Below are 26,267 nucleotides of genomic sequence, written 5' to 3'. Positions count from 1 at the left end.
TGGGGTAGAATCACTGTGATGAGAGGGGGGTGTGGGGAATTGGTCTAAATATTGAATTTGTTGGGGTTGTTGCTGGGACATTTTGTGTCGAATATCGACAGGTTGCGTGTACACGAGATTAGTAATGGGAATGTTTTCACCTCCGTTGAGATAGGCGTAGTCATTTTGACGACCAACGTTATGCGTGGCTGGTACACCTCGGTTCAGCTGAGCTGCGTGTTGCATAGCTTGTATGTGTGTAGGGGATGTGGGAAGGTTTTTCAATTTATTAGGTGATTGTATCCCATGGTTCAATGGACTTCCTCCTGATTGAGATGGAGGCGTGGTGCTAGTCGGAGGAATTTGTTGTTGTCCGTAGGTGTTGTCCATCCAGTAACTATTATCCACATGAATCCCGCCATTTTTATAATGTTCAGACATCAACGCCATGTCGTTGACGTGTAAATTGGCTTGCTGCAGACCTACCATCGGGTTTTCGTAACGAGGCGGGGTTAAATCGTAGCCTTGAGGCGACTGCGATTCCAGTGATGTCACAGGGGAGATTACTCCCAATGAAGGATCAATCATCCCTTGCATGGTAGCAATGTTATTATTTTGTGTATTTTGCACTGTCTTTTTCTTGCGCGGTTTCGATTTAGTTTTCCCATTGACGGGCGATATAGGTCCATTTTCCTTCGGAGCACTTTTATTGTTTTTACGCGCTTTGGGTTTTTGTTTCATATGAATATGCTGCATAAATGGCAGATCACTAGGTGACGGTACCCCACCGTTTCCGAGGTGCATGCCCCCTGGACTATTTACTTTATACGTATCCAACAACTGTACGATATCGTGATGATGGCGTTCATCTGCTACTTCGCGAGGCAAACACTCTAGATGGTCTGTTATTTCACGATTTGCATAATGATTCAATAACGCTTTCGCTGCTTCAAAACTTCCTTCCCTAGCTGCTAGGAATAATGGCGTCTCATCCTGAAAAGGAGACGAAATTTGGCATGAACAAACATAGGACAAAAATGAAATTCATTTTAACAGTGATGCTGAAAATGCAATGAAAACGATTTGAGTAGCCTGTTCAGCATCTCTTTTTATATTTTAACCAACACCAAAAAATAAAAGCATGGTTCACACTGCTCCGAATTCCCTCAAACCATTCAGAGATTCAGCCTAGTGTAGACTTACAGAGCAGTGTGAACCTAACCATAAAACAAAACCTTCAAAAAAAAAATTAAAAGTGAAAATTGGACACGAAACAATAAAGAACAAGGTGAAAAGTGAAACCAAAATTTATCCAAAACTTTGAACATTTAACTTTTACAAATTGAAATTTCTACCTGAGAAGTTGATAACTTTTCTTCTGTAGAATTGAAACTCGACGAGCGATACATGTACCTTTTGTGTGTTTGAGTGTCTCTAAATAATTTTGTGAATGTGTGTATAAATCACGCGCCTGCGTCAAAGTGTTTCTGACTAACCTTATTGTCTTGAGCATCTCTATTGGCGTTACGTTCCAGTAACGATTCCGTAGCTTCTACGTTATTTACTGCAGCTGACCAATGTAACGCTGTTTTACCTGAAAATTTAGAATTAAAAAAATGGGAAATAAAATATTTTACGTTTTAATTTTCTGCTCTATTGGACTTATTAAGAGGGTCCACACAATGATGTTTGCAATGAGGACAATTTTGACAAGACAACGGCATTACCTGTCCTATTTTTCAATTTTCAACTGATCAGAAATATTTAACTACACAAACTGTAACTCATGGGGCCCTACTTATTTTCCAGTTAATATCTAAACACTTTTTCCACGTAGGGCAAATCTCCAAGAACTGTTTCATATTCGCTAGACACTGATGATGGCAGGCATAGCCAAAAGATTTTTCTTACCATTATTATCGAAAGCGTTGATATCTGCATCAGCGTTGATCAAATCTTCTACCATATCTTCAATAGCCAGTCTCGCAGCAAGAATTAATGGTGTCGTCCCATCATACATCTTGGCGTTCAGATTCGTAGATCGGTTTCGCAGCAAAATCTACACGAAAAACAAAAAAATAATTGAGCAAACTTAGGATTTTAAATCAAGAAATTAAAACACAATAAAAGAAAAAGTATTGACGGAAGCTTTTTAACAAATGATATAATGATATAAGCTTACCTGGAAAACGCCCTGGGCGTCAGCAGCTACAGCAGTATGTAGAGGTGTACGTCCAGTACTATCTAATGCATTACAATCAGCACCAGCGTCCAGGAGAACCTTGGCAGCATCAGCTCTAGCATACCGGGCAGCAAGATGGAGTGAAGTTTCACCTGAAAATTAGAAATTACAATTTTATGTTTGTCAGCCATTTCTTTGTGATACCAGTGGCATTAATCATCAAACACAGCGGCCGAATATGGGCAATTATTCGCCTATGTAAAATGATAGGAAATTGAAAGTGCTTTGAAATGACTATGAAATGACCTCCTAATAGACATGCCACTGTGATCTGTTTTGCGGAAGGTTTTCCTAACAATTTGCTTAACGAAGCGAGGCAAGGCAAGCTCACTCTCCTGATGCTACTGCTGCAATTGTGTTAGTCTTATGAATTACTAAGGGAATTATTTTCAAGATTTTGATTTCAGCTTACCTGTTCTGTCAGTTTGTAAATTAATAGAGGCTCCTTGAAACAACAAATTATTAATGACGTCTGCTGCCCTATTATCTTCCTCGTTACCCTCGGCAGACCCACTCTCATCATCGCAACTCGTATCTAAGGTGTTGCCACGTAGTGATGCCAACATCAACGGAGTCATTCCACCTAAAATTTAATAAAGAAGTTTTTACAAAATGGAACAACTTGACCAAAAGTGACCCAGGTGTAAATAGGTCCAGAAGATGTCTAGATAATCAAAGTATGGTGACCTTGAATAAGTCATCTATCCTCATTATTCCAGTTCTCCAAATATGGTCCAGATTATCCAGGGAGATCAAAGGTCAGCTGGAAAGGACAAATTTGACCGGTTTCATTCTGTTTGCTTTTGCTATAAAGGAAAGAAGTTAACTCCTTTTACCTGGTCCTCTAGCGTTGATATCTTTGGTATCAATGGGGTCATCACCCTGAGGTGGTGTCAAGGTCAAAATTGAAGGATTGGTGACGTTGGCAGCTTCCATATGTTTCTGCGTCCATTGTCGCGAATCCTGAATCTCGAAATTCACTAAAGATTGGTCACTGGAGTCACCTTGTTCATCAATCTGAAATTGAGAAGTCAAAATACAAGATGGCTGCTTAGTTACCATTCAAATCTTTAGGCAAAAATACAAAATGGCCGCTTAATGACAATTCAATTCAAGCAAAATATTAAAATTCTAGATTGCGGCTTCATTAAGATTCAAGTTTTAAGGGGGAATTCAAAATGGCTGCATAATTACACATAGCCTAAGCTTTCTTCTATTTCCAGAAGCAATAATCCAAAACAGACAACTCCATCCATTTTACATTTATGAAAAATTGAAAAACTTCTCCCTACCCTTTGACGTTTGGCTTTAGGATGTTCTTCTTCATCTTCACCCCAGTCACCATGACGATCATCCATTTTGTCAAGCTGAGAATGATGGGAACCTTTCTGTACATCTCTGAATAAACAAATTTCAATTATGGTAAAAAAACATGAAAAGAAAACAAAAAGAAATATTTACAAATCTTACATTTTTAACAAAAAATATCCTTAAAAGGGTAAGAATGGATGTGCATTATATTCTCAATTATATAGAATATTCATTAACAATTTCAACTTACTTCATTTCTTCGCCGTCTGGGCCTCGTCGATTTCGAACACCAGCTTTCTCTGAGCCTCGTTTATTAAAGAATCCTTCTGGAAACCATGTGACGGCTCGTTCTCGTTTCCGTGAGATGACGATGATCACAACAAGAGTGATCAAGAGGATGGCGCCACAGGCTACGACAATGTAGACAAACGTAATAGCTGGACTATCTACCGTTGGTTCCTTTCCAAGACCTGAATCAAAAAAAACTCATTAAAGGCCATGTTTCGCTATTTTCGCGAGTTGATTTAGGTCTTGAATATATGTAAATAGTCTTCAGAACTAGCACCATATCACTTTTGTTTATATGTCAGAAGTCTAAACTGGCAAGTTTAAGGCTCAATTTCTAATTCACTTGTCCTGGAGATGGATGTAATATCAGAAACATGTCAACTCGCCCAAAATCACTGTCCTGATGAAGATTGTATACCAAAATCCTGGCTACTCAAATGAAATCAAATTAATACTTACTTTCAATTTTTCCGACGGGCATTCCCAAATCGGCATCATTACGTTGCAGTGCCGCAGCAACAAACTGAGCTGCGTTGTCAGTATTATCAAAACATTCATCAGTCGAGTATTTATAGCAGCCACGATTATCAATTTCTAGATATACCTTCGTTCTGAAATAGAAAAATTCACAAGGAATTGAAATATGGAGGTACAAATTTACAACTGAGCTTTCTGGGTTAATCATACAACTGAGTCATAAAATCAACTATGAAGATTCAACACTTACCCTTGCAGAAGTGCTCGTTTTTCTCTGACAGAAGTATCCCAACCAAAAGCAGACTCAGCCCAACGTTTTACTCTGATAACGTCACTAACATCGTCACCTTCTTTCTGTTGCCATGGATATATCATGGGTGATCCATTCTTATCCTTCAACACCCTCACAACGGCACGTAACAAATGACCTAATTTACGCAGGAACTCTTTGGACATGTTGCGGAAAGCTTCAGGTTCAACCAATACGATGATGACCAACGTTCCTTCAGCGAGACGTTCTGGCGACTTATCACAATCTAGACCATCCCATTCGCATTCTTCCGTATCGCAGCCTTGGTCACAATGTCCGTTGCCATAATATTTCTTACAGTAAGAATCATAAATCGGGTTACATTCTTTAAGTTTCGTCTGACAATCGAACCCATCATAAAGACATTCTTCGTTGTTGCATTGTGGGTTACAGGTTCCATCTTTGAAAACTTTCCAGCAGAAGACACCGTCTCGCATCCCTGAACATTCTTTCCACGGCTTCATTCCATACGAACATTCCTTGTTGTCATAGTCACAGGCGTGCATGTTGCATTCGTTCTGAAAAGTGAAATAACATTTCTGTCACATTTGGAAACTTTTCATGAAATTTTGAATTTGTCCATTCTGTAACCCACTGGTTTAATAAATGGAGGTGTACAATGAGGGAAATATATATGAAAAGATGAGTTCAAAATGTCCAAAATTAAAGAGTAGGTCTACTTACGTCACATTTTCCATTGTTAGCCTTCGCCTCACATCCATACTGTTCACATAGCTCCTTATCAGGGTTCAGATTAAGGGATGGTTTCATAGTGACAGGACGTCCTATACCAGGAACGGCGTTGACATCATAATTTTGACAGTGAATACCGGTATAATATCTTGGACAGTAACATTCATAATATCCTGAAACAATAATTTGTTATCCTTGTAAAATCATTGCCAAGAGGTTTGACCAAGGACCAGCTGGTAGACAGCATCCTTAAAAACCTAAGTTGTTATCCTTGTAAAATCATTACCAAGAGGTTTAGCTGTTAGAGATGATCCTGGTGAAACCAAGTTGTTATTTCTGAAACAATCAACTTACCAATTTTATCGTGACACGTGCCGTCATTTTTACACGGTGAAGACAAACATTCATCCATTTCGTCAATTTCACAATTAATTCCAGAAGCACCCGCCGGGCACAGACAGAAATAGCCATCTTGAGTGGGTCGACATGTTCCGTCGTTTTGACATGGAGAGCTGTCACAATCAGCTGACTGAAACTCACAATAGTCTCCTGAATAACCCTGAAATATATTTCAAAATTGGAATTTGGAAATGTGAATAAAATACAACAAAAATTGGATAAAAATTAACAAATTTCATGATTTTTTAGTTGAGAACCATTAAAAAAACAAGGTAGTTTGGGGTTTTGAATGGAATGACATGAACTTTTTTTCACCTTATCCTGTAGCTCCAGAAAGCCACAACATGCAGTGTGCAACGAGGGCAATTTTGGCAGGTCTGCAGCATTAACCTACTATTTTTTGATTAATTTTGGAGGATAGGATCCCGAAACTGATGAAGCTACAGAGTTAAAGAATTAATGAAACAACATTAAAGAGACATCTTAAAATTTGACCTACCTTCAGACATGAACATTTAGGACCACTGTCAGTGTTGGTACACGTTCCACCATTTTTACACGGAGCCTCCGAACATTGGATACGATTCTCACAAAGACGACCTAAAAAATAAAGTAGGTCAAGGTCAATGAAAGGTCAAGGTCAAAGGTCAAGGTCAATGGGTCAAGGTCAAAGGTCACAAAGTCGAAATATGAGATAGCCAAACCCAAAGAGTCTTGCTATCCAACAATTCGTCTTTGGTTTAAGAAACAGGTTCTACATGACATGCTTTGATTGGTTAGAAATTAAATCATTAGAACAGTAATGTTGAAAATAACTTGTAAGATTGCAACGGGGACAATTATCAGAAAACAAAGAACAAAAAAATGTAATCTAATATCAATTTCATTAATTGAGTGATTCATTATAGAGATCCTATTAACATAACATTTCATTTTTACAAATCAAAGGTGACCCCCATGACCCCTGCCCACAAAATATTTTAAGAAACTCACCACTAAAGCCAGCTTTGCACTGACATCTATAATCATTATCCAACTGTACACAATCTTGGGTACCAAGGGCACTACATGGGTTCGAACTACATTCATTAACGTCACCTTCGCAACGTGGACCAGCGAACCCTGGTGGACATTTACATTCATAATGTCCAATCTTATCCACACAGGTACCGCCATGGTAACAAGCGTTGTCAAAACAATCATTACTATTAATTTCACACAGTAACCCCAAAGTACCAGCCGGACAAGAACACTTGAAATCGTCAACCAAATCATGGCAGACGCCATTATTGGCACAAGGTTGATTGGCGCAGTCGTCAATATTATATTCACAATTCTGTCCCTGGAATCCTGTCATGCACTGACACGTATAATGATTGACAAGATCCTTACAGGTGGCGCCATTCTTACATGGAGCAGATGCACATTCGTTGATTTCCCGCTCACAATAACTTCCCTCGTACCCAGCTTGACAGATACATTCGTGAGTTGTGCCGCCCAGGTTTTTACAAATTCCACCATTTCTACACAGTTTTGAGACATCTACGCCTGAAACAATAAAATGGAAAATACTCAATTGAAAGTAATTATTTATCAGTAATTTAGTAGTTCAGGTAAACTTTCTCAAAAATGTATCCATTAGCCTAAACATCTTGGGCCACAAATGCACAAAATAGCTCATATATCAGATCGAATCCGCCTTAAGTGTTGGGATATTTTGGATTTCAACTGTTGAAGAATCTTTAACATTATAAATGAAAGAAAAAAAAAGATGGATCAACGAACCTTTCAAAGCAGCTGCAGAGTTACAGGGCACACGTCTGATGTCACATTTCTCTCCTGTCCAATCAGATGTACAGGTACAGCGGAAATTATTGGCGAATTGTTCACAGGTGCCCGAGTTTTGACACGGATTGTTCTTACACCAATCTTGTACTCTCTGAAAATAAACAAGAATTCAATCTGAACTCACGTCTGAAATATGGATATGGAATTTTACGTCCAACTGATCTGAAATATTAACATGGAATTTTACGTCCAACTGATCTGAAATATTAACATGGAATTTTACGTCCAACTGATCTGAAATATGGAAATGGAATTTTACGTCCAACTGATCTGAAATATGGAAATGGAATTTTACGTCCAACTGATCTGAAATATTGACATGGAATTTTACATCCAACTGATCTGAAATATTGACATTGAATTTTACGTCCAACATATCTGAAATATGGACATGGAATTTTACGTCCAACTGATCTGAAATATTGACATGGAATTTTACGTCCAACTGATCTGAAATATTGACATGGAATTTTACGTCCAACTGATCTGAAATATTGACATGGAATTTTACGTCCAACTGATCTGAAATATTGACATGGAATTTTACGTCCAACTTAGGACACAATATGAAGACAATATAATGAAATTTATTCTCGAGACTGAACAAAACAGTATAAAACTGAGATTTACATCAAATTTTACTGAGACAATGCAATGCAGTAGGCAATTGCGGAAACTTTTTAAGGACTGCAGCATTATCGATATCCATCCAATGAGCAAAAACCAAGAATAACTTATGAATTTACGCCAAATTTGAGATAAAATCTTTTAAATATGGTGATCTTCTGAAGAAAAATTTGAAGGAAATGAAATGAAATGGGGTTGTATGCCCTAGTTTCTGTATGTTTTGAAGTGAAGAGGGTGACTTACCTCACAATGGGTACCTTGGAAACCATACGGACAGTTACAATAATAATTTCCATTGTGATTGAAACAGGTGCCAGCGTTCATACAAGGATTGGTATCACACGGGTTAATACGAGTTTGACAGATTGACCCCGTGAACCCGCCTTTACATTGACACGTAAAGTTATTCACTCCATCTATACATTTACCATCGTTTAAACACGAACTGAAACATATAATTTACAAACATGACATACAGGGATGTTTTTAAGGCAGTATTACCAGTGTTTTCTTGCCAGTCGTGTCTGAATGAAGTTTGAAAATCTCCTCCCTGGTCCTCGTACAATTAGACAGTATTTACCTTTTCCACAGAAAAAAAAGCGTAAAAAATTCTTGCTGTTTGTTTTGACCAGCAGCCTTTGAAAAGAAAAGAATTAAAAAAACAAAAAAATTTAGCGTCTGCTCTTACCTCTTGGTACAATCGTTGTCATTGACTTCACAATGGACTCCACTGAAACCCAGACGACACGTACACGTATAGGAATTAACGTAGTCTGTACACGTGCTGCCATGCATACATGGATTCGAAGCACATTCGTCTATATCATTTTGACAATGTTGACCTCCGAACCCGTCCACACATCGACAGGAGTACCCACCGATTTCATCGACACATGTTCCACCATTGATACAAGGGTCTACAATACAGAATGTTCGTTCATAAGAAATAAAATTTCGTTGATGAAAAGGTCGATGAACTTAGCAATACGCAGACAAATGAAATGGAATTTTACATCCTACTTTTCTGCACCTGATAATGAAGGCAATGCCACACAGTGCAGAATGAGGGAAATTTTACCATGAAAGCAGCATTGGCATATTGGAGCTTTAAGCATTTTTTTCAGGTCCCTGATTTGGTCATGATTTGGCCAAAGAGAACAGGCAATGCCATACAGTGTGCACTGAGGGAAATTTTACCAGGAGAGCACAGTCTTTTTTAATTTCCAACTGTTGAGGGATCTTAACATTTTTAGCCTGTAGCACACAGGGCCTTGGTTCATTGTCCATGATCTATGCAGGAATTAAACTCTGGACCTACTGGACTGTGACCTCTATAAGCAGACACGAGTGGACATCTATCTGGTGTGTTCCAAATCTGCTAGCACCACAAGAAAGCAAAAAGGATAAAGAACAAGAAGATAGAAAATGGACTTACTTGGAGCGCAGTCATCATGGTTGACTTCACAACGCTTTCCTTCATAACCACGGAGACAGATACATTTAAACGAGCCGTTTTTATTGACACATTGAGCTCCGTTACGACAGGGAGAACCAGAGGCGCATTCATCAACATCTTGGTTACACAGTTTCCCTGGAATTTAGATTTGCATATTTATCATCGTTGTGTTTTGTCAGCAACGATCGAGGGATATTCAATTTTCACAGCCTGTTGTATTTTATTTATTTCCAGTTAAAGTCACGAAGAAAAGACTAACCTGTAAAACCAGTTGGACACCGACATTCAAAATCTTTATAATTATTGGTCGGGACACACTGGGCGTGGTTCTGACATGGAGAAGGGTGACACGGGTTCAACTCCTGTTCACAATTCTTGCCAGAGTATGGCGGATTACAGTTACAATGGTATTCATTGGCTAAATCTACACATTCACCGTGAACACAAGGATTACTGGCACATTCATTGATGTTCTTGTCACAGTTCTTGCCTAGAATGAATGAATGAATGAATGAATGAATGAATGAATGAATGAATGAATGAATGAATGAATGAATGAATGAATGAATGAATGAATGAATGAATGAATGAATGAATGAATGAATGAATGAATGAGAGCAAATGAATGAAAGAAGCAAAGGACATCTTATACAAAAATGAAATGGAGATTGGGAGAGAGTGGCTTTGTCCTGTAGCACACAGGGTCTTGGTTTATTGCCCCATCTGAAACCAGTTTGAAAAATCTGGTGGTATCAACTTTGTTCCATGCCTGGATTGAATCATGGAATATTAAAGATCTATCTCAAACTAAGGTGAGATCGGATTTGCAGAAGTTAAAACCCAAAATATTTCTTACCTTCAAAGCCTGGTTTACAATCACAAGAATAGCTATTAAGATGGTCATTGCAGGTACCGCCATGTTGGCAAGGATTAGATACGCAGTCGTTGATATCATTTTGACATCGATGACCTCCATAACCATCCAGACAGAGGCACTCGAACTTGTTAACACCATCGACACAAGTCCCATAATTCATACACGGATTACTGCCGCATTCGTTGACGTTGGATCGGCACTCTGCGTCATAGTAACCAGCAGGACATTCACATTTAAATTTGTTGATCAGATCCGTACATTTGCCGCCATTATGACAAGGTTGCGAGGCGCAGTCATCGATGTCCAGCTCACAATGGGTTCCTGAAACAATATTTGAAGAAGGATTTTCAAAAGCGTTACAAAAAATATAAGTTATTTAAACATTTATTAAAGAAAATATGAAGAGTTGTTTCCCTCCAAAACATAAATAGTGCCCTTTATAACTAGATAAACAATAATTAATCTCTCTTAAGACAACATGAATTTGAAATTTTAGGGATTTTAATTTCAGCGTAGAGTTTTGAGAAAAAGGGGCAGTAATCTTACCTTCGTAACCTGGTTTACATTTACAATTATATCTATTAATACCATCAATACACGTAGCTCCGTTATGACAAGGGTTACTAACACATTCGTTATAGTTCTTCTCACAATTTTGACCTAGTATAGAAAAAACAATGCCATTAAATAATTCTGAAATGAAATTGTCTCCCTTGACACGGATTAATCCAACTTTCGTTTAAATTATACCGGAGATAAAAAAAAATATCATTTGATCAAATACTGAATTGAAATTATCTCCCTTCAATGGCAAAGGCTGTCTCCTCTCTTGGCAATTTGGGAAAATTCTCCAATGATTGTGTTTTTTTGTAGGAGTTAGAAATTTAATGACAAAAAGAAAGGAATTATTCTCGAAACGATCTTAGCACTAAGATGTCCTAGAATCAATGTTAGAAGATAAGAACCTAAGACATCCTAGCGTTAAGATCATTTCGAGAATATGTAGCCTGGAAATTATGCAAGTAGACTAAAATCTTTCACCCATTTGTGTGAAAGGTGCTGATTCGTAAAAATTCGTAAAAACTCAACTAATTAAATGTTCCAGTCATCTGATTGGTCAATCACTAAACATTGATATTCAAGTTAGTTTTATTATCCAATCAGATTACTGTATTTCTTAACATCTGTTTAATTTCTTTGAAAAATAACTCACCTGAAGTTCCGTAAGGACATCGACATTCGTAACTGTTATCTAAATTAGAACAAGTTCCTCCGAACTTACAGGGGTTGCTGGAACATTCATCGATATCGTATTGACACAGTAGTCCTGTATATCCAGGAAGACAACTACATGTATAGGTATCCAGACCGTCAACACATGTACCATGTCCACAATCTACCTTACGACAGTTATCAACATTTTCTTGACAATGGACGCCACTGTAACCTGGATAAAACAGAACAATATTTTACAATTTTTGTCATGAAATTTCGAGAAAGACCCTATTGCCTACAATGTCTAGTTTGTTACACTTTTTTACCAATATAAGTTCCAAAAAATTCATGTTATTTTATGTGAAAAGGTAGAAAAAACCTATAAAGGTCTCTAAAAAGATGTTATTTCCACGATTTTTTTTCTTCAAAATACTTGAAATACCAACAATTGTTGGGTAAATCTTTCAAGTCAAGCTATAAAGTCAAGTGAAGTTTTTGGAATTAAGATGGCAGACAAAGCTCCTTATCAGCAGACAGTCATGTAGACTCTAGTATAGAGATATATAGTTTTTATACAGAACTGTAAGATGATGAATCTACCTACCAGTTTTACAAGTACAGGTATAAGTGTTGATTTGATCGTTACAAGTACCTCCATTGAGACAGGGGAATGTTTCACACTCATCAATATTGACAGCACACGTTGGACCTTCAAAACCTACAAATATCAAAACATTTCAAATTACTGCCAAGGCCAGTGCTTTTGCTGACATTCTCTCTTTACTACAAAATCATAAACATCAAGACCCAAATTCCAGAAAAAGATAAAGTTAAAGACTATTTTCTACACCTTTCAAGAAACTGTTCAACTCCAGGCACTGTACAATGAGGGAAATTTTGCCAGGACAGCCGTTTGACCACTACATTTTGATATCCAACTGTCCAACTGGAGTCAAAGAGCTTCCATGTACTGGCTGGACAGATACTTTTAAATTCATTGCCCTTTTTTAACAAACTTTTCCTGTGGGGTCAAAGAAAGGGGCAGGTCATGAGGGGTAAGGGAGAAAAAACTTACCGGCAGGGCAGGTACATTTAAATTTATTGACTAGATCTTGACAGACTCCCCCATTAATACATGGATTACTGCCACATTCATCATATTCTACTTCACAATTGCGACCGGTAAAACCTGGAAAATAAATATATAGACTAGGTTAGGCTAGACACTCAATACAACACTTACGCAATGCTTTGATGCTTGAACAATTACTCAAAAGTTTTACATCCCCTTTGGAGAGTCCGTACACTTATAATCTTTATTTGGTTATTAGGTTTAACATAAAGTGATTTAGTTAAGAATGTTTGATTCAGGATTCCAATCAAGGAGTCCTTTTTAGAGAGTCCACATAGTTCATAATGTATATAGTGTTAGGGTGTATTGAGATGAGTCTCTATGAAAGCACTGGTCTAGGTCACAGAGCAAGAGATACGCTTGATGAGTCTCAATGAAAGCACTGGCCATGGTCCCAGAGCAAGAGATAAGCTTGATGAGTCTCAATGAAAGCACTGGCCAAGGTCACAGAGCAAGAGATAAGCTTGATGAGTCTCCATGAAAGCACTGGCCAAGGTCCCAGAGCAAGAGGTAAGATTGATGAGTCTCAATGAAAGCACTGGCCAAGGTCACAGAGCAATAGATAAAGTTGATGAGTCTCAATGAAAGCACTGGCCATTGATGAGTCTCAATGAAAGCACTGGCCAAGGTCACAGAGCAATAGATAAAGTTGATGAGTCTCAATGAAAGCACTGGCCAAGGTCTCAAAGCAATAGATAAGCTTGACGAGTCTCAATGAAAGCATTGGCCTAGGTCCCAGAGCAATAGATAAGTCTATTAATTATGTGAAAATTTGTTAGTCATTAGTATGATTTTAGTTGAAAAGATACACACACAAATATACACTACTCTGATATATAATATACTGTATACAGCAATGGTTACAGTCCGTATTTAGGTTTGTTAACTTAGCGTCACTTTCAGAGAGTCCACATAGGTCAAAATGATATTTTCATAAATATTAAAGTTTAATAAAAGATCCATCCGCTAATGAAAAAAGATTTCAAACATAGTAACTTCCCTATATTTCGAAAAACAGCCATTTTTAAGGGTACAGTTTGGAATTTTTTGTTTATTTTACAAACTTTTCACAAGCTTCAAACAGTTTTTACAAGAAAATAAGAATTTGACTGTGAAATAAAACTCTCTGAGTTAGACTGTTTAACTGATGTTTGTAAAAGGAGGACAAGTGCTTTTATTTACTTCAAATTTGTCGATTGGTCTTTAATTTGTCGAGGGTGTCTAAATTTTAGTCCAAAAAATAGAAAAGATGATGAAATAAAATAAAATGGTGTTAAAGATGGGTTCCCATGTTTTTATTTATGAAAATGAAAATGCTAATATTTATATGAATAGAAAGTAGAGGTGTTCTAATGACTTAGAAAAATACCAGTTTGTCTCACATGTCCATAATTAATTCATAATTAACTAAATTAGAAGAGAATTACTAGCAGAATTTCAATGAGTGACCGATCAAGAAAGGTCAAAAAGAATTTTTTTGTTTATCCAGACTGTACATACATGGGCATTTATTTATTATATAAAACTCTTAATAATATGCAATAAGAACATAATGATATGATTAAGAATACATGATAATTCATTAGATACATCAATTAATCAAATAGTTTGCTTAATTTTACACTAAAATATAAAAAAACCCATCTTTAAAACGTCCTATTTATTTGAGATAATGAAGACAGTCCATGCCATGCAGTGTGCAATGAGGGAAATTGCCAAGACAGTCCATTAACATATATTTATTGATACTCAAGACATTTTCTGTATCAGTTTTTAACAATTAACTAATATTATTTGAAATTCTGTATTATTTCTTTAAAAATTCTAGCTAAGAAATAGTGTTTATATACCCTTTAAGGAAAGGAAAATTCTGATTCCTCAACCAGTGCTTTCTAGAGTCAGCTTTGCGTCCTCTTTCAACCCCTAATACCAATGTTAAGAGTATAAGATTAGGTAAAAATAGAAAAGCTAGTCTAACGTTGAACATAAGTACATCTCAATTCTAGAGTGCCATGGGTTTGAATCCTTCAAAATTTATGAGGCCAAGGCCAGTGCCTCTGAGTGTCAGTCATTTCTATCACCTGAGTAAAAGTATAGGACTTTACAGTTTCAGTAATAATATGAAAGCTAATGTTGAACACAAGTATATCTCCATTGTTATAGTTGAATAGCCTAGGGCAATTTCTATCTTGGTAAAGTCTATATAAAAAACTTCCCACTTGAACGCACTTCCCACCTAGTTCTCACACTCGCTGATAGACATGACCTTTCAGGGGAGGTAATTCAGCTGTGTTTTTACCATCGTGAAACCTGATTAATAGTTAAGTATTGTGACATAAATAATTGGCCAGGATTTGTTATTTTTAACAAAAACTGGACCTCAGTTAATTTAAGTTAATCCTCTTTTATTTACTGTAATTTTGTTTAGGGTGGTTTAATTCGGGTATTTTCAATCAAATGATTATTTAAACCACATGAAAAAAGAAATATTAGACCTAGCCTTTTAAAATGATTCTTTTCGATTCTTGTCACAATATGTAAAAACTGGACTTCGTTAATTTAAGTTAATCCTCTTTATATATTTTTTTATTTTTCTCAAAGGACTTTAAGTTACTTGACAAGATCTTTAAAGTAATTACATCTGTTCATTCTAGCATTTTGACAATTAATTCAAAAACTTGACTCTAGTTAATTTCAGTTAATTTTCCTTTCGTCTTTTTACTGTTGTTTTATATTGTGATGTTTTGTTTTTTCGTATTTTCGGTTAAATGACTTTCTAAGCCACTTGAAAAAAGAAACAGATCATTTCGTTTCAAGTTTTGACTATTAAAAATTTAATTTTTACTTTCAATTTGTTTAACGAATCTAATCGCAATGATTAATCTTGCTGGTTTCAAGAATTAAAACACCAATAATTGTAAATTTCCGCAGATGTCCAGCGCACAATACAGTCAAGGCCAATAAACTCTACGATCTCTTCAAAACACCTTAAGTATTTAAGTCGTTAAATTTTTACTTTCAATTTGTTTAACGATTTCAAGCGTGTTCATTAACCTTGTGATTTTTAATTTTCATGAATTAAAACACCAGTAATTCTGAAATGAGCGAACAGATCATTAAACCTACGACTGGTCATTAATTTTGGTGAATTGTGGGATATAAAAATTGTGAAATTAGCGAAAAAAATTAATTCTGCCATTTGGTAAAGTTTGTGAATTGTCAATAACTGTAATTGTGAAATCAGCTAAAGAAAATTACCAGCGTTTTTTGTCAATATGTTTTGGGGATTTTTAGTGTTTTTTGTGAGTTGATATTTTTATTGAGTTAATAAAAACTATTTCGAATCAACTGACCGTATAACTGTATCTAATTTGACACTTTTTCTATATCTTTTTTTTTCGCTTCATTGAAATTTTGGCTGAAGAATTGAAACTTTCTGGTCATTTTTTAAAATAACACTTGATATGGGAAAGTTTTTATCCTCGCTTGGCAAATTTTGACACTTTCGCGAAAATGTTTTTATTTTTTTTGTTACTTCTTTGAAAATAAAAACAAAATTTGACAAGATTCCAATTCCAAACCTTTCGGTCTTTCTTTTTTTTAACTTTACTCAAACTTTTCCCTTTTTTGTCAATTCTCAATTTCAGTCAGATATCAAGAATACAGAAAATCTAGCACAATAGCAAAAAAAATGTCCTGCAAATTAATGTTGTTGTCAGTCATTTTGGAACTACAATCAGACATGACTGGTAAATACAGTAATTAAACATCCCTGATATATACCTCTATTTATCAACAACAACATTTCAGGACAAAAGCCTAATTCAGAATTTTTCAAAAAACATTTTAACTACTCAACACTTAGTTTTTCTACATAAAAAATATTTTAACTCCACATTTCAAATTGTCTTATCTCAGAAAATAAATGATTTCTTTCAGAAAAGTTGAGTTTAATATATATTATTTATAAATGTTTATCTCCATTTTTTTTTGTCCTAATTTTTCGTAAACAATACACGTATTCATAAATAATATTTTACAATATTTAGAAGCTGAAAGCACATATAACAAAAAACACACAAGAGAATATATTATGGTATAACACACTTCTTATATAACAAAAAACACACAAGAGAATATATTATGGTATAACACACTTCTTATATAACAAAGCACATAACTTATACACATGTCTTTATCAATTGTGCATCTTTTTGAAGTTTTTTTGAGAATTTCTGGAAAATAAGGTACAAGGAGAGCACATATAACAAGTTTTTTTGAGAATTTCGAACGAACAAGATACAAGTGAATTATAACATTTTTTTGTAATAAATTTGGTGGCGATGCCAGTCTCCTGAGGGGGCAGACTGACTTAACGAGGGGAGATTTAAATCAATAGCTCAAAACAATCTCATGGAGAGAATTCTCGCAGAGAAAATTTTGGAAAAATTGAATTGTACTCCTGTAACCCTTCTCAAACTGCCACTGAATAAATTTGGTTTATAAAATCTATTAATTTGTATTATTTAAACAATATTTTCATCAACTAGAGATTTATCTCAGATTTTACAGGTTTGTGTAAACAGGAGAATCTATTTCAGGTCATTGTTAGGTTCAAATTAAAGTTGTGTTAAATAATATCACTCTTATTTTACTTTGTGTTAAAACTGATCACTTGAGAATCTCCATGTCAATTACTCACTCCTTTCAATGAAGTTCAGTTAAAAAAAGAATTGAAGTCTATAGACTCTTAATTGCAAGGCAGTTTCTTAATGTGTTCACGTTCATCAGAGAATCTGCAAGTCAATTCCCCACTCCTGTCAGTGTAGCTTGATACAGAAAGAGCGCAACTTTTGAGAGTGTATTTCTAGGTTTTGCAGCTTCCCTTCCGCGAAATCATTCAAAAAAGTTTAAGATTTTGATAATATCTTAGCTTCCCTAGTGAAATATTCAAGATGGAAATTAAAACTCAACTTCAGGAAACAGGGTGGACCTTAGTCTCTCATCAACATTAGATTGTTGTTCAATTTTAACAATTGAATCATTCATTGTTTCTATCCATTGTCAATACAAACCAGGATGGCCGTCTTATATTTTGGTTGGTTTAGATAATACCGATCATTTTTGAAACAAAAAAAAAAACCATTCCTTACCTGGCATACAGAGACATCTGTAGGCTCCTTTTTCATCCAGACACGTTCCGTCGTTGATGCAAGGGTTTGAACTACATTCGTTGATGTTAACCTCGCACCATGGCCCCGTGAACCCGACTGCACAATCACATTTATAACTTCCTGGCGTATTGATACAGGTTCCACCATGTTCACAAGGTGTGTCGGCACCTACAAAGGGGTAAATCGGTTAAAAAATAGTCCAGGGTCCCTCTCAAAAAATCTTGAGATCAATTTTGTCGCAAGTATGAACGAAAAATTCTTATCGTGGGATTTTTTGAGGAACCAGGCCAAGTATATTTCATTCCAGAATTTGTACTTGAAAAGATTTTCAAAAAGATCTGAAAGTTTTTGGAGAAGATAAAATAAAATTGTATAGATAGAAAGTAAATTCATACATAAAAGATATTAGAGGAATTCAGTTGGTGGGAAAATATTTGAGAGGCTAGGCATTTCTTTGCAAAATAGAGCATTCCATTATAGTATCATGCATAAGAAGAAATTTTGAAGATCTCATCTCAGTCCAAGACAGTAAAATTATCTTAAAATTCCTGAAAATTAAAATCTACAAACTACATAGGCATAGAGCGAAGCATCCCAAAAAATATATCCTGCCCCCTTCCAAATAATTTTGGGTCCCCATGCCAACGAGTAATATTAACTACACATCTACAGTTCTACGTCTACAGTTCTACGTCTACAGACTTACTTTCAGTACACTCATCTACATCTCGTGAACACGTGTCACCTGTCCACCCTCGTTTACACGTACAGATAGGGCTGCCATCTATTGGCGAAGTCTCACATGACGCTCCAGCGTTACATGGATTACTCTCGCATGCATCATCCAAATGACATCTCATTCCTAAGAGAGGAGAGAGAGAAAAATAGAATTTAGTTTGTTAATAAACAGTGAATGAACGATTGATGGAATGAATGAATGAAACACAAAATGAATGAATGTGTGACTATATTCATGAATGAATGAATGAATGAATGAATGAATGAATGAATGAATGAATGAATGAATGAATGAATGAATGTTAATACAAAGTTTCATAATATTAGTTAATAAAATTTGACGTAATAAAACATTTGATCATTTTGGTTAGTAAAAAGTTTTTCAAATTTAAATTTATCACAGTTGAAAAAAAAAGAAGAAAATGTTGATACAGTTAAGATTTTTTGGAAATACATGTACATCATTTTCTTTCAGCGAAGAAAATTTCTTAAAAAACATTTGAAAGAAGGCAAAATTTTAATTTATGACTTTCATAAATAATAATTCAATAAATTTTTATTTGATTTCGTAACGAGGGTTTTTGATCATAAAGCCAAACTTTTATGGTGAGAAAATTGCAAACTCTATAAATTATCAAAATTCAAAATATATTTAAAAAATCAGAAATATGTATTTTCTAAAATTAAAACAAAGAAATCAATTAAAGAAAGATAATTGAGTGTTCAGCTTTGGGCAAAATGTCGTTGAAAAATTTTATGACAGTATTGCGTATTTGTATTTTTATCAATTTATTAATCGCTGTTGAATAAAGACTTATAAAATGACGACAAGACAAACCCTTTGGCTATTCCTAACATTTATCACAAAGAGTAAGTAATATATTGTTTTAAAGAAAGTAGAAATCATGTTAAGGTCCAAATTTGCTAAAAGATGCCATACTGATTACCAGTTGCTTTGGTTACGAATAATGAAAATGGTCACAAGTACCAAACACACCTCAGTTGCATGAGAGTTCCATGTTCAACTTTTTACCTCAATTCTTATTCTCACCCATACACAACTGGTGATTGCTTTGTAAAACAAAGTCCAAAATAAAGCACTAGGACAATCTGATGTATGATTAAAAACAACAGAAATTAAATTTTCAATAAAAATGGAAAATAAAAAACCTTACCAGTTTTTCCACGAGGACATTTACAATAAAAATATCCGACTCGATCCTCACAGTTTCCTCCATTAAAACACGGGTTGTTTTTACAATCGTCAATATTCTCACTGCAGTCAGAACCAGTCCATCCATTAACACAGATACACATAAACCCATCATTATGATTCATACAAGTTCCTCCGTTCTGACAGATAAACGGAGTCGTTTCACATTCATCTACATCTATTTGACACAGGTCTCCTGAAAATAGACAGAAGAATGAATGAATGAATGAAAGGATGAATGAACAAATGGAGAAATAAAAGAATAACATGCAGAAATGAATGAATAAATTAAGAAAATAATGAATAAATTAAGAAAATAATGAATGAATAAATTAAGAAAATAATGAATGAATAAATTAAGAAAATAATGAATGAATAAATTAAGAAAATAATGAATGAATGAATAAAGAAAATAATGAATGAATGAATGAAGAAAATAATGAATGAATGAATGAAGAAAATAATGAATGAATAAATTAAGAAAATAATGAATGAATAAATTAAGAAAATAATGAATGAATAAATTAAGAAAATAATGAATGGAATGAATGAATAAGAAAATAATGAATGAATAAATTAAGAAAATAATGAATGAATGAATTAAGAAAATAATGAATGAATGAATTAAGAAAATAATGAATGAATAAATTAAGAAAATAATGAATGAATAAATTAAGAAAATAATGAATGAATGAATGAATGAATGGATGAATGAATGGATGAATGAATGAAAAATGTATGAAAAAGTCTTAATCTAATGATATAAATGAATGACTGAATAAATCAATAAAATGTTAAAATGTTGCCAAACATTTGAAATGGTAAAACCATCATATTCCCAGCCCCTAGGGTTTTATAGCATTTTAACCATAGATTTTTATGCCATGGGGGGCATTATCAACTATATTCAGGGCATTATAAACCATCACTAGGGCCATTATCAACTATAATGACCCGGCTTATTCAGTTGTTAAAATTGCCATTAAAATCACAAATTTATTCACCCAAATTTTAAAATTGTCAAAATTTATGGTTGAAAAATTAATGGGTTTATTTTAACATCTGAGTGAAAATTCAAACTTTCAATAATTATATATATTATTATAGATATTTAGATATTCGCTGAATTTTACAGGTTTATCGTTTTTTCGTCCATGTTTCTTTGACCATGTTCATACCATCTGCGATTTTTTTTTATTAATTGCCTGAAGTCAGTTGAGAAATTGGATTGATGCAAATGGAAGCCATAAGTATACACGATACTCAAACGGAGATTAGAAAAGCTTTTTACAATCCCTTTAAAGTATTAACTTATCTATGAAAATAAAAAAAATCTATATCAGATATTGAATGCATTCTATCAGAAAATTAGAGCTAATTTTTAAATTGTAGGACTAAAGAGAAGGATTTGGTTTGTGCACATGCATGCATTTTGATCAAAATAATAATTTTTTTTTTGCGTAAAAACCAATGAATAGATAATTACAGAGAAAATAACCGAATTATAAAAATCAATTTCTGAAATTAATAGGCAATTATTTTGATACAAATGTTCATATATCACTTCTTTCCCATAGAAACACAGAGAAAAATACTAATTTGACCAAATCAAGTCAATTGAGAGCTAATTTGTGACAATCATCTCAAAATTCACAAGAAATTGTCCAGGTGTGTTCACAGAAACTTGTTAAGAAAAGTCAGGTGTCAAAACAAATGGTTTCTATTCACAATAATTGAATATGTGACTTCAATAAAGAAATTTATCATCAAATTGTATTTTTATATAGAAATATTTAATTATTTTATTCCTTTGCTATTTTATGGGAAATTAAATGGGGTATGACTGTTCTTGATTGAGCATTAAAGACAAGCTACACACTGCAGTGTCCAATGAGGGAAAACCAGAGACCAGTTGAGTGTTATTAAATGGAGTTGAACTTTTACTTGTTTTAGCCATGCAGTGTGCAATGAGGGAAATTTTATTAAGACAGCTTCATGAGCTTATAATTAACTCTCCCATCCAATTGATCAATTCAGTAAATGAATGAATTAAACAATGAATGAATTAAACAATGAATGAATGAATGAATGAAATGAGTAAATAAATGAATGAATGAATGAATGAATGAATGAATGAATGAAATGAGTAAATAAAAAAATCACTGAATGACTGAATGAATGAAAAAATGAATAAATATATAAAAGAATGAATGAATGACATAGCAAACCAACATTCTAATTTCAGCCTAGAGATTAATCTAAAGAATATCCACAGCTCTGTTCTCAAACAACAAGTCCACAATATCATATATATAACTTGTATTTTATTAATATATTTACAGGGATTGTTATAACTATGAAAAGACCCAAACATCTCTGACAAGATAATCTCTAGATTAGATTGAGGGGACCGTAAAATACTAATATTGTCAGCAGTCAGTTTTATCTGACCTATCAATTTATATTTATATTTTTATTCGTTATCCACAATTGTTGTTTGACTATAAATTAAAGGGGACAGGTTTGCCATTTGATTTGGGTTGATTTGAGTCTTGAATATATGTAAATAGTCTTCAGAAATAGTACTAGAAATGTACAAAAATCACATAATTCCTTTAAATACAGCTCATATTATGAATTTCTTTTCCTATTTCTATAGATATCTTTTCTATAAAGGTTCAAATTTCAATGGTGAGCTGATTAGCTAATATTATTGTTTCTCAGACTTAGGTATGATTGGTTAAACTGATGGTGAATCTGTCTTTTTTTGCAAACTAGTAATACATTGTATATTAAACATTAATTTTCTGTATTATATACACAAGTCCAAATAAGGTTTTGTGACCAAAATAAGGCTTCAAATTGCCATCATTAATATTTTCATATTCGAAAAATATGACCCCATGTTGATAGCCACCTTTAAAACTAAGACCATGGAGACAGAGCCATATAAAAACAGACCCTAAATTAATCCATCAAAGCTGGGAACTTACTTTGTATAAAAATACCATCAATAAATGGAACCCCTGTGGTTTTATGATTTTTAAAATGGACAATTTTAATTTTGGATCCTAAATAATTTGATCAAAGATGGGAAAATTTGTCAAGATCCTTATATATTTATGAAAAACAGTTTTTAAAGGAAAAGTAGAGTGGATTCTTATTTTCATTTTCAAAGAATACACAAAAACTTTTAAAGAAAAAAGTTTTGAAAATTAATTAATTTAAAAGGTCATGTGGATATCCATTTTCTAAAAAAAGCCCACCAAGATCAAGGACCTTACAAATTTAGACAATTTTCATAGCTTTTAAAATTCTGAATGTATTTAGGGTAGTAAATTTGTAATATATCAAAATATCCATTAATGATAAATACACGCCATTAAAATTTTACTATATATATCTCTAAGTGATCCTTTTAACTTTCAATTCTAAATTTCCATTAAAGATTTTTAACTTTACTGGCTAGAGACACGAAAACTATCAAACCATGACAACACAAAACATCACAGATTTAAAATTTTTTAAGACAAATTTTATTTTCATTTATAAAAATGAAACCCAGTCGACCCAGCTGTTAATGGGTATGGATAACCTGGGAAAGATCAATGCTAAGTTAGAGGTTTGACTAAGCTGGTAGGTTGTTATCCTTCTAAAATCAATGCCAAGAGGTTTGACCAAGGACCAGCTGGTAGAAAGGATCCTCGTGAACCCAAGTTATTATCCTTGTAAAATCATTGCCAAGAGGTTTGGCCAAGGACCAGCTGATAGAAAGGATCCTTAACTGTGAACCTAAGTTGTTATTCTTGTAAAATCAATGCCAAGTGGTTTGGTCAAGGATCAGCTGGTAGAAAGGATCCTCGTGAACCTAAGTTGTTATCCTTGTAAAATCATTACCAAGTGGTTTGGTCAAGGATCAGCTGGTAGAAAGGATCCTCGTGAACCTAAGTTATTATCCTTGTAAAATCATTACCAAGAGGTTTGGTCAAGGACCAGCTGGTAGAAAGGATCCTCGTGAACCCAAGTTATTATCCTTGTAAAATCATTGCCAAGAGGTTTGGCCAAGGACCAGCTGGTAGAAAGGATACTTAACTGTGAACCTAAGTTGTTATTCTTGTAAAATCAATGCCAAGTGGTTTGGTCAAGGATCAGCTGGTAGAAAGGATCCTCGTGAACCTAAGTTATTATCCTTGTAAAATCATTACCAAGAGGTTTGGTCAAGGATCAGCTGGTAGAAAGGATCCTTGTGAACCAAAGTTGTTTGCCTTGTAATGAATGGTGCTTTTATCAGATAAGAGCCTAGAATACAGTGTGGGGTGGGGTGGGATGGGGTGGGTTGGGTCGGAGCAGGGCATGCTTACCTGTCATGGTGGGTGGACATTTACAAGTATAGGACTTAATACCATCAATACATGTAGAACCATTGTTACAGGTGTTGTTAATACAATAATCTATATCTTCTTCACAATTCTTACCACGGAAACCTGAAAATAGATTAAATATATCATAAATATTAAGTCAAGCTGGAGGGTGAAAAGTGTAAAATTATGGAAATATTAAATGGTAGCATGTAAAAGCCGGATGTGGATATTGAACGATGAATGTTTGTTAAAATGCTATGCAAGTTTCCCAAGGGAATGTAGAATTGTGGGATAAGCTTTCGTCAATGTTTGTCAAGTCAACACTGGCTACGGCAATTTCTTCGTTTCTTCGTCAGAAACTGTGTGATCGCAGCCAAAAACACACGAGATTAGACCTAACGACAACTTGCCAACTTACACCATTTTAAAATCGTTTTTACAACAAATTATTTCAACTTTGACCTTTATGAATTGTGGGTTTGAACTTTGACCTGTTTGTTGTGGGGTTGTAAATAAACAGAGTTCAAAATGCACTGGTTCTAACAATGTTTCATGTACAAAACACACCTTTTTCCTGAAAATTGTGAACATTAGCGCCAAACCAATGACATCTTAAATTATGAATTTGTCTTGCTGAATTGCTCAAAAACCAACTCAAATATGTTTGAATTTTTTGAAGCAGCTTATTTGCTTAATTCATAATTTCCATATTTGGCTAATGGTTTTCAAAAATTTTGTTTGGCTGAATGCGGTGAAATAATTTTTCAAACAGGGGTTGAATTTTTTGAAGTTGTCTAAACTTTGGAAAAAGTGTGAAAAGTGAAAAGTTACATGACCTATTTTTGATAAAGGAGGTAGCTAGGTGTCAGAATAAACAATAGCGCAATCATCCAAACATGGTAAACAATCAACGAGATTATCTCCAATCTGATTGGTTAATCTTGACCCTTGACCTCTGATGTTAGTTTAACCATGATACTCCTCAAATACGACCAAATTTTCATTGATCAGTGACCTTGTAAAAAATATTTTTGTGTTTTGGAGAAAGGAAGTTGATGAAAGAGTTAAACAAAATGGCGAAGGGTTGACATGCCAAAACTATGTTACTAGTCCAGAATGCATTTAGTTTTCAAAATCCAAAGACATGCAAAAATCATAAAAGATATCATCTAAGAATAAACTGAAGCGAAAGACGTCATAAACATGAGATTTAACATCCCTCTTCAGAACCAATGAATTTAGACAATGCTCTGCAGTGTGCAATGAGAGAATTTACTCGTATTTTTGTTACAATGAATCTATAAAGTCTATCTATGACACGTTGTTGAGTAAGTGAACTAATCTCTTACCAAGGACAAAGTAAGAGCGAAGACCACCAAGCCCTCACCACAATATCGTTATTCAAAATACGTTATATTGTTATTCAAAAAGTTTCACTAATTGAATGACATCTTTGAAAACGGCCCTATTGACTCAACTAATACGAGGCTGTCAAAATGGAAAACCCGCGTTAAAATAACAAACAAGGGAAGTAACTCAGTACAAATTGCCGTCGTTATAATATTATCAAAATATTGGACTATAAGGGATAGGTAGTTTATGTATAAAAGGGAACTGAAATAAAATTGAATAGATAGTGAGAGATTTGTAAAAAGAGTGACTCAATTAAACTGGCCGTGGGAAAAAAGTTATTGAGAAAAAACAGAAAAAAACAGAGAATATCTGATTACCTATTGTTATTTTGATTTATTGACAAGCGAGGCCAACGAAAAAATAAGAGTTTTTGGTTATCTTTTTAGACTATTAGTAAAAAACCCAATCATTGTTCTGATATACTTCATAGGTCTAGATATTGGCCTGGTTGATATGAGGTTTGAAAAGGAAATATGAAAACAAGGGATTAAGGGCTAGATTAACTGTGTTTTGA

At 34.3% G+C, this 26,267-nt stretch overlaps 1 protein-coding gene across 1 annotated transcript; it reads right to left on the bottom strand.

Annotated features, from left to right (window-relative positions):
- Nucleotides 1-789: 789 nt before the first annotated feature.
- Nucleotides 790-24,467, bottom strand: LOTGIDRAFT_184955 (hypothetical protein; the record flags this gene model as incomplete). Its single annotated transcript, XM_009046238.1, has 28 exons — nucleotides 24,341-24,467; nucleotides 19,942-20,175; nucleotides 18,735-18,890; nucleotides 18,008-18,196; nucleotides 12,798-12,911; nucleotides 12,327-12,440; nucleotides 11,721-11,954; nucleotides 11,054-11,167; nucleotides 10,487-10,828; nucleotides 9,890-10,120; nucleotides 9,610-9,765; nucleotides 8,863-9,091; nucleotides 8,418-8,619; nucleotides 7,485-7,638; nucleotides 6,693-7,247; nucleotides 6,199-6,299; nucleotides 5,655-5,859; nucleotides 5,292-5,473; nucleotides 4,602-5,125; nucleotides 4,280-4,431; nucleotides 3,783-4,002; nucleotides 3,514-3,619; nucleotides 3,058-3,238; nucleotides 2,634-2,804; nucleotides 2,162-2,313; nucleotides 1,891-2,038; nucleotides 1,476-1,573; nucleotides 790-972 (listed from the first exon to the last, which is right to left on the bottom strand). Coding segments are annotated over exons 1-28 (5,454 nt in total), but the record flags the coding sequence as incomplete, so codon positions are not given.
- Between the last annotated feature and the right edge of the window lie 1,800 nt (nucleotides 24,468-26,267).

This window comes from Lottia gigantea (genome assembly GCF_000327385.1).
Source record: "Lottia gigantea unplaced genomic scaffold LOTGIsca_10, whole genome shotgun sequence".
NCBI classification, from domain to species: Eukaryota; Metazoa; Mollusca; class Gastropoda; family Lottiidae; genus Lottia; species Lottia gigantea.
This window is presented reverse-complemented; position numbering and strand designations above follow the sequence as displayed.